Source organism: Myotis myotis, unplaced genomic scaffold (genome assembly GCF_014108235.1).
Source record: "Myotis myotis isolate mMyoMyo1 unplaced genomic scaffold, mMyoMyo1.p scaffold_m19_p_5, whole genome shotgun sequence".
In the NCBI taxonomy this organism is placed as follows: Eukaryota; Metazoa; Chordata; class Mammalia; order Chiroptera; family Vespertilionidae; genus Myotis; species Myotis myotis.
In genome coordinates this window covers 43,566,866-43,576,693 of record NW_023416357.1, presented here as the reverse complement: position 1 = coordinate 43,576,693, position 9,828 = coordinate 43,566,866, and the positions used below count along the sequence as shown (strand labels likewise).

At 41.2% G+C, this 9,828-nt stretch overlaps 1 protein-coding gene across 1 annotated transcript; it reads right to left on the bottom strand.

Moving 5' to 3' along the window:
* Window positions 1–8,452: 8,452 nt before the first annotated feature.
* Window positions 8,453–8,737, bottom strand: LOC118656825 (40S ribosomal protein S26-like). Its single transcript, XM_036310507.1, has one exon. It carries the CDS (start codon window positions 8,735–8,737, stop codon window positions 8,453–8,455), a length of 285 nt encoding a protein of 94 aa, XP_036166400.1.
* Between the last annotated feature and the right edge of the window lie 1,091 nt (window positions 8,738–9,828).

Here is a 9,828-nt window from a genome sequence, read left to right as displayed (position 1 = left end):
AATAAAGGTCTTCTAGAAGCCATTTGCACAATTTTCCACTTAATCAGGAAACATTTCCCCTCCAAATGCATGAAATCATGTTGGTGTATAGTGTTTGGGTTTACACTGATTAATAAATATTTGAAACTTGAAAAAAACACACACAATGGAAACCAAAACACAAAAGAAGTGACATCTTTAAAGCGCTGAAAGAAAAAACTATTAATCTAGAATCTATATAGAAGACCTGAGTCATACTTGCTCTAATTAATGGTTATAGAACATCACACCCCAAAACAGCAGAATAACATCTTTGCAAATGCACATACATAATCCACACAGACAATGGCACTGGGCCATAAAACAAGTCTCAATGCCTTTTACAGGATTCAAGTTATACTCAATATGTCCTGTAACCACATCAGAATTAAATTAGAAATCAATAACCAAAAAAGATATGGAGAGATTCTAAATAATTGAACAATGTATTTCTAATTCGTCCATGGGTCAAGGAAGAAGTCATAGGGAAAATGAGAAAATACAAGGTGGGGAAAAACTAAGTTATAGTTGTTCATATGGAAAATAGTACAATAACTAAAAAAAAAAAATACAAGAATAAACTCTGGGCCCTGGCATGGAAGCTCATTTGATTAGAGCATCATCCCAATATTCCAAGGTTGTGGGTTTGATCCCTGGTCAGGGCACATAAAGAAACAACGAATGAATACATAAAAAATATGCAGAACAACAAATTGATGTTTCTCTCTTCCTCTTTCTCTGAAATCAATGTTTTTTAAAAAGAATAAATTCTGTGTTTTGCATACTCACAACTATAAACCTTTTTTTTGCCCCACCCTGTATTTTTAATTAAAAGGTTATGAAGACACAGCACATTAAGAATTGTGGGATGTATATGTCTCAGAGACCTCAGGCAAGGGAAACAAAAGAAAAAATAAACAAATGGGACTACATCAAACTAAAAAGTTTTTGCACAGCAAAGGAAATCATCCAACAAAATGAAAAGACAACCCACTGAATGGGAGAGCATATTCACCAATGATCTGATAAGGGATTAATATTCAAAATTTATAAAGAACTTATAAAACTCAACCCCCCAAAAACAAACAATCCAATTAAAAACTGGACAAAGGACCTGAGTAGAATTCTCCAAGGAGATCATACAGATAGCCAATAGACATATGAAAAAAAGTTCAACATCACTATCAACAAAGAAATGCAAATTAAAAACCACAATGAGATTTAACCTCACACCTGTCAGAATGGCTATCATCAATAAATCAACAAACAAATGTCGATGAGCATAATGGATAAAAGGGAACTCTTGTGCACTATTGGTGGGGATGCAGACTGATGCAGCCACTGTGGAAAGCAGTATGGAGTTTCCTTAAAAAATTAAAAATAGAACTGCCTTATGACCCAGTGATTTCATTTCTGGGAATATATCCAAAGAAACCCAAAACACTAATTTGAAAAAATATATGCACCCCTATGTTCATTTCAGCGTTATTTACAATAGCCAAGATTTGGAAGCAGCCCAAGTGCCCATCAATAGACAAGTGGATAAAAAAGCTATGGTACATTTACACAAGGGAATACTACTCAACTGTGAAAAGAAAAAAAAAAGGAAATCTTACCCTTTGTGACAACATGGATGGACCTGAAGAGCATTATGCCAAGTGAAATAAGCCAGTCAGACAAAGACAAGTACTATATGATTTCACTCACATGTGGAATCTAATGAACAAAATAGAAACAGACTGGCAGCTTTCAGAGAGAAGGAGGGTTGTGGGATTGGGTGAAAAAGGGAAGGGATTAAGTAAAGCAAACAAACAAACAAAAAACTCACAGACACAGACAATGTTACAGTGATTACCAGAGGGAAAAGAAGGTTGGGGGGAGGTAGAAGACGGTACAGGGGGGGATAATTGCTGATGGAAGGAGACTGACTTGGGGTGGTGAACACAAAACACAATATACAGATGATGTCTTATAGAATTATACACCTGAAAACTATATAACATTTTTAGCCAATGTCCCCCCCCCCCCATAAATTCAATAAAAAAAAAGACAGAAATCCACTTTAATGTAAACACAGAGATAGGTTACAAGTAAAATGATGGAGAAAAATATACCATACTCAAGTGGCTACATTATGATCAGATAAAGATTTTAGGGCAAGAAATATTTCCAAGATAAAGACAGACATTTCATAATAACAAAGGACTCAATTCACCAAGAAGATAAAATAATCTTAAATGTGTATGACCCAACAGAATTGCAAAACATGTAGCAAAATATGTAGGAAAAATAGATAAAGCCACAGTTTTGCTGGAGATTTCAACACTTTCTCTCAGTAACAAGTGTTAAGAGAACAAGAAGACAGAAAACCAGCCAGCGTGCAGAAGACCTGAGCAACACTATGAATAGACTTGACCTGAACTATATTCATATAGGACACTTTACCCAACAATAGCAGAATACACTTCTTTTCAAGTGCACATGGAACATTTACCAAGTTGGACCATAATCTGTGCCTTTAACAAACCTTACCAAATGTAATATAATTGGAATCAAACTCTATTCTTTGAACAAAATGAAATTAACCTAGAAATCAATAACAGAAAGACATTTGGAAATAGCTACTGTTTTAATTTAGTTGAGTATCTGTATGTTTGTATATTACTTTTCTGTTTTATATATTTTAACATTTCACATCTATTTTTAAAAATCTTTAAATGGTAAAACTAGCACAGCATGAAGGCTTGGTGAAATTTACTCAGAGCTAGCTCCTCCTTATTAGTAGATTGTTATCAGAGACTCTCAAAGGAGGCTGGGGGTTGGGGGGCGGGAGGGAAGTGAAGATTCAAACTCGCAGGAGGAAAAATCTACAACAATCAAGAACATGACAGACTTATCAAGGGTAAATAAAATCTTCAATGTAAATTGTTTTATTTGTTCTGTGACATTTGGTAAAGGTAGAAAATAAAGATAAAATTTTAGAACCTTTCTATCTCTCCAACAGCCTCTATTTGCCACTCCTCACTTGCTGCCTCCTTTCTCTCCCACTACCAGCCTTTTCTAATTTTAGAATTCCTGGCAGTAATTGGACAAAGAATCACCAGGGTCCCTCTTTAATGAATAATGTCCATACCATGAGTTGCATCACCTGTTTCTGCTCACATTTCTGCCCACTCCTCTCCTCTCACTATAAAATATCTTTTTTATATATATTAAACTAGAGGCCCGGATTCATGTACCGATGGGGTCCCTCGGCCTGGCCTGCACTCTCTCACAATCCAGGACCCTTCAGGGGATGTCAGTTTTGGCTAGATCCCCGCAGGCCAGGCCTAGGGACCCCACGCACCTGGCCTCTAATATGCATATAAGATCTTTGGTTAATTTCTTCCTGTCCTGCCCGGAGTCTCCCCCTTTCCTCTGAGATTCATCAGTTTGTTCCATGTTTCCATGCTTGTGCATTGAGTATCTGCCCCCTGTTGGTCATTGCATGTCATAGCTGACGATCTAATGATTGAACGGTCAGATGGTCGCTTAGGCTTTTATATATATAGATCTTTATTGTTGAAAGTATTACATATGTCTGCTTTTTACCCCCGTTGATCTCTTCTGGCCCCCCTGCCCCCACCTGAGGCCTTCACCAACCTATTGTCTGTGTCCATGGGTTATGCATAAATGCATACAAGTTCATTGATTGATTGGTCAAGCTCCTCCTAAGCTTAGCAGCTGCCACTATTTCTAGGATCTGGCAATCACAATACCTTGAGTCCCAACTGTGGGAATTTGGGCAAGTCACCTGATGCTTAACCTTGGTTTTCTTACCTGGGAAATAAAGGTAATTAACCCACCTCACAAGGAGTTATGGGGATTAAATGATATAATAGATCGGGAATGTGCTTTGTCAGCAAGAAAAGTGCCACACAAATGTTTTATTGTCAAAAACCCCAGCCTCTGAGGTTTGACAGTCTGACCAATGCCTAACCAGTGGACACAAACAACAGAGGGGTAAGGGCATGAGTGGAGGGAGTGGGGGGGAGGTAATGTGGGGATAAGGACACATATGTGATAACTTAATCAATAAAGAAATTTAAAAAAAATAAAAACCAATGGGAAAATATCCTCGGGCGAGCATTAACAAAAATAAATAAATAAATACATAAATACATTAAACAAACAAACAAACAAAAAAACCCAGCCTCAGGATCTTGAGGTGGTACTCAATGGGGGAAGTGATCAGCTGCCTTCATCCTCCTTGAAAAGGTGTGACCTGAGTCAGTGAACCATCCTTCATACTTACTAGAGGGAGGGAAGAGATGGCCAATTGACCACTGAAATCCTTGCTCCCCCTCCCATGGTGCAGACTGACCAGACAGAAACAATACTCCCTTCCCCCTTAGCCCTAACTGTGGCCAATGGTCTAGTTCAGTGATGGCAAACCTATGACACGTGTGTCAGAGGTGACACGCAAACTCATTTTTTTGGTTGATTTTTCTTTGTTAAATGGCATTTAAATATATAAAATAAATATAAAAAATATAAGTCTTTGTTTTACTATGGTTGCAAATATCAAAAAATTTCTATATGTGACACGGCATCAGAGTTAAGTTAGGGTTTTTCAAAATGCTGACACGCCGAGCTCAAAAGGTTCGCCATCACTGGTCTAGTTCTTGCCATTGGCACATGAGCCACAGCTTTTAAGAAGCAGGAGTGCTTTCTCCTTGCTCTTTTCTTCTGACAGGATAGATGTGTATGAAAAGGACCAGTGCCTGTTAATAGAGAGCCATAGGCCAGAAGGAGTCTGAGTGCCTGAATCAGCACAGGGAGAAAGAGAGGCACCCAGTCACAAGAAACACCTCCGTGGGACCATTACATGAGCATGAAATAAATACTTTTGGTCTATGTGATAAAGCAGTGGGCACAACCTTAACTAGGAGGATGCACAATGATTCTAAGATAAATTAGATAATAGTTATTGCCTTATTCCTGATAATACTTATTGCTTTATTGGGTTGTTGTGAGAGTTAATTGATATAATGCATACAAGGTGCCAATAATGACAAATGTTCAATAAAACGTTGGCCATTATTATTAACAGCATAGAATTACCAAATATTTTTTTTTGAAAGTTTATTCCTTTATCCCAGGAAAAAATTTCTACCTCTGCAGCTTATCTCCAGGTGACTGTGGCCATTAAATGCACATCAAAATATTTTCCAAGGAAACTTTTTTAGGGCTTCAGTGTTTTTCCTAAATAGTTCGTGTCTTAACCTGATCATCATTACCTAGCAAATATGCAAATCTAAAGTTTCAGGCTCAGCTTTTATCTGAAGAGCCATGGTGTGTATTTAATGATAGTCATTGACTTGACCTACAGTTACTCAGAAGCCCCATTCACTCACCTGTCCTCTCTCCAGGTTGCAGTCAAGAAGTCAAGGATGCTGTTGCCATAAAGCTGCAGGTCCCACTGTAACCAGCAGAGGACAGTGCTTCACACAACTGCTGCAACTTTTGGAGATATCACCCAGTGCCTTTCTATTATCCATAGTTTTTTAAATTCTTATTATTTGTTTTTCTCTCCATTTTCATTCCTTGCCTTTAGGAGAATTACCATAATGTGTCAGAAAAGTCTGGTTATCTTCCGTTGTGCTCAGCTTTTACAGATTTGGGTCTCTTGTGTGGCCACTGCACTCTTGTGTGGTTGGGGGAGGCATATCCCCTGGGTGTAAGAATAGGAGCCCCCGCGCTTTTCCGGAGCTGCTGGCACAGCCGCCTGCTCTCCGTGTCCTCCTTTCCTGAGTCATTTGACACCCACCTGGTTTCTGCAAACGATTCCACCCCATCTTCTCCCACATCATCGCAAATTCCAGGGCCCAGTCCTCTGTACTTCAGCTGTGTGTGTGCTGGGGAAGGGGAGGAGTTGAGAGGACAGGGGAGGAGGGCAGGTGGTTAGGATGCATTTCAGAACCTCCTATATGAAGGGTCCTGCGGGGTCTCACCGCAGGCCTCCCGAATTAGATGCCTGTGGGTGAAAGTCTGAGAAGCTCCTGGGGGATGGAGGTCTGACCGCACTCCACTTCCGGGGCCTGCACAGCCTGGCTGAGTTAATGAGGACCTAGATAAGGCAAATGGCACCAGGAGGGCCAGGTGAGGGTGCAGCTGGCATGACTCAGTGATTCATTGGTTCTGTTACTACCCCGTTTTCCCCACAGGGAACTCTGAGGCCCACTCACTCCCAACAGGTGATTTCACTGCAATCTTAACAGAAAATTAGAGCTCTCCAACTGTTCTCGCCCTCCTCAATAATGCTTTGGGTCCTTATCCTCATCCTCCATCTTCTCTTCCGCCCCCCTTCCCCTGCTACACACACACACACACACACACACACACACACACACACACACACAGTGCTCAGCCTGACTCAGCTGCCACCGGTGTCTGTAGCCCCTCTCCCTGCCTCTCCGGGGACCTCTCCTCCCATTATTATTTCCCCAACTGCATGTCCGTCTGGGTATCGCCCTCTCCAGGGCTCATTTCCTCCTTCCAGAGCCCCAGCTCCTGCCTTCAGAGCTTCCTCTTTCTCCCTATCCAGCAATCACCAGTTTTATGAGTTTTCCCTGCTACTGATGAACCTTCCACTCCAGGAATCCCCTCTTCTCGGTCCCTGTTTTTGTGCTGAACACTATCACTTCTTCCCATGAACTGGCCCATCTGTATCCACACAGGTCCCTCTTCAGACTGACTCCAGAGAGAGCCTTCGAACATGTTAATCTAGTATGTCTTGCTCTGGCTGAAAATCTTTCACTGCCTACTGCCCAATACCACAGGACAAAGCCCAACCCCTGGGGATATCACACAGGCCCTTCTCCACTTGTCCTTTCCGCACCCCTGCACTTTATACACCAGCAATATGCACTCATGAGCCTCCTATAGAATGTTTGCCTTTGCCTACCTCTCTTTCCCCCTTTTGCTTCATAAAGCAAACTCCTATTCATCCCACAAAACCCAGCTCAGGCACCACTTCCCATGTACCCTTGAGTAGATTTCATCACATTCTTTTTTAAAAAAATATATATTTTATTGATTTTTTACAGAGAGGAAGGGAGAGAGAGAGAGTTAGAAACATTGATGAGAGAGAAACATCAATCAGCTGCCTCCTGCACACCCCCTACTGGGGATGTGCCCGCAACCAAGGTACATGCCCTTGATGGGAACCGAACCTGGGACCCTTCAGTCCGCAGGCTGATGCTCTATCCACTGAGCCAAACCGGCTAGGGCTCATTACATTCTTGTAGGATAGCTCTGACCTAATATCAGGCTGTCACTGGTATATCTTCCCATCATGTAACCTTGAAATCATTAAGTATTCCTTCTCTGTAGAATAGTATTCATTGACAATTCTCTCTTCCCCTTCCAAACTTTAAGCTTCTTTGAGGTGAACTATTCATCTCAGTGCCCTCAGTACCTAGAATTCAGTAATTGTAGGATTTGGGTTAGAGTATTCTCTCTGCTTCCTTACACTGAGAGACTTCTTTAAAATATCAAATCCCTGCCTTTATGGTGTTTCTACCCCCACTCACCTCTTCACCCACTAAAATGTGTTTTCCTCCCATTTTTCTGATCTTTAAAGAAACAAATGACTAAGCCACAGGTGCCCATTCATGCCCATCTCATTCTCATCAACCTCTGGGTCATGTGACAGTGTTGACTATCACCCTACTTAACATTCTTCCCTGGGTTTCTATAGTGGATAGTTAATGTTCTTGCTGTATCCATTTCACCTTCTTCTGTGAACAGCACCTCATTTTCCCCTAAGAAACCACCTTTCTCTCATTATCATTCCATATGGTTTGGATGCCTCAATGCCTAACTCCAGAGATGGGTATTGACTTATCTAAACATCTGTTGCCTCCAGAGATCAGCTTTAAAATGAGCTAATAATGGTAGCTACAGCAAACAGAGTCTGTCAGATGAACTCAGATTCCTTCATTGGAAGTGTGGGGGGGAGAACTGCTCCTCCTTATGGAGAAGATAGAATAGAACTCAGGAAGAAGGTTCCTGAGCCAACCTAGGAAAGCCGAATAAGATAAAAGAATAAACAAATTGCAAAGCCTTTGAGACCCCAAATGCATCTGAACCTGGACTACCCTGTTATATGAGTCAAAATATTAATTTTTTAATTTAAAAAATAAATAAACCAATATAAACAGAGTTTTTTATCTCTTGAAAAAACACTGACTACTTATAATTTTTGTGATCCATTTCCCTCACACATTCTCTTTCTCCTTCACTGGTTTCTTTCTTTCTTTTTTTAAAATTACAATTTCCATTTATCCCCCCCCCCCCCCAAGAACTTTTCTTCACTCCTTAAGGACTTAGCTCCTTACATGGGTTTTGGTCATGGGGCAGTACCCACAGGTCTAAATCGGGGTGAGGGTGTTCAGTCCTTCCAGGCTTCACGAGAATTCTTCCTGACTACCTTGCTGTGAATGGCACAGCTCACACAGTAATGTAGCTTCACATACAGCTTGGGAAGTACATAGGCACCAAAGACACTTGCTTCGGAGATGTCCCTACTGGTTGCGGCCTCTACTATCTTTTGAGAGACAAACTTCTTAATGACCTTGTCCTTGGGCATGCACTGGGCACAGTTGGTGCAATGAATAGGCTGCACATGGCCTTGGCCTTTTTTGGCACTACCATTATTCCTTCTTTTCTTGGTCATCTTGGAAATGAGGACCCAAGAGAGCGTCACTGGTTTCTTGTTTTCTCCTATCTCATACATGACACCTGTGCTAATAATATAAATTTCACTTGCAGAATGTTTTATAGCTCACAACTCACCCCTCATTAGAGTCACACCAATACCTCTGACTTATCTAAGACCAAAGTCTGCCTTTCCAATTTCTCTGTTTTCCAAATCCAGTGCTCTTTCGGAATCTCTTAATTTGTGGTGTCTCCAGTCTGAAACCTTGGAGTTTTCCTTAATTATTTCTTCTCTCTTTGTTTGTGGATCAGCCCTGACTCAAGTTGGGCTAATGAGAGTTGTCCAAGACTAACAGGAGAGATTGTCTCTTCTTGGGTTGCTGAGCTGATAGGATCTTTGAACTGCAGGTGACTATCTTGCCTGCCTGAGGGAAGCAAAGATGAGAGAGGGCAGAATATTCCTGATGGTGTCATTTGAATCCCTCCACCCAGCCTTGCCAGAAGCCAGACCTATACCCTAGACATCTCAGCTTTATGAGCAACTAAATTACTGTTTTTGCTTTGGCCCAATTGTCCATTTTGTGCCTCTTTAGGGAGTCCGGTTGATACTGACTGACACAGACTTTGTTGCTTGTCTTAAGGGTGTCAGAGCTATTTGGCCATGGAATGATAGCAGATACTTAAGAAAGGTCACACAATCACTGATTGGCTAAGGATCCCATGAGCAGCTCTGGACGAGCTGACCTTACATGTCCTTCCAGACTCTAAGAACCAGTTCTGGGTGCATTGATGACCCTTCCCTTCCCCTCTGGGAGTGCAGCCTCTCCTCCAAGCTCCTTCCCTTTGGGCTCCTCACACCCACTCTTTGTCAGGGCTGCTGCTGCCATTTCTGCCTGCCCTATGAAGTCATGACCTCTTGGAGGGAGTGTGAAGACTGTGAGATTTTCTTTTTAGCTCAATTAGTGTTTATTAGAAGAAAGAGAAGGAGGGGAGGAGAGTGAGAAAGGAAAAAAGGAAAGAAAGGAAAGAAATCTACTTTTTACAATAATTGTAAGCACTTAATTATGAAGCTCTATCTAGTCTCCTAATTAAATTATTGATTCACTAGAG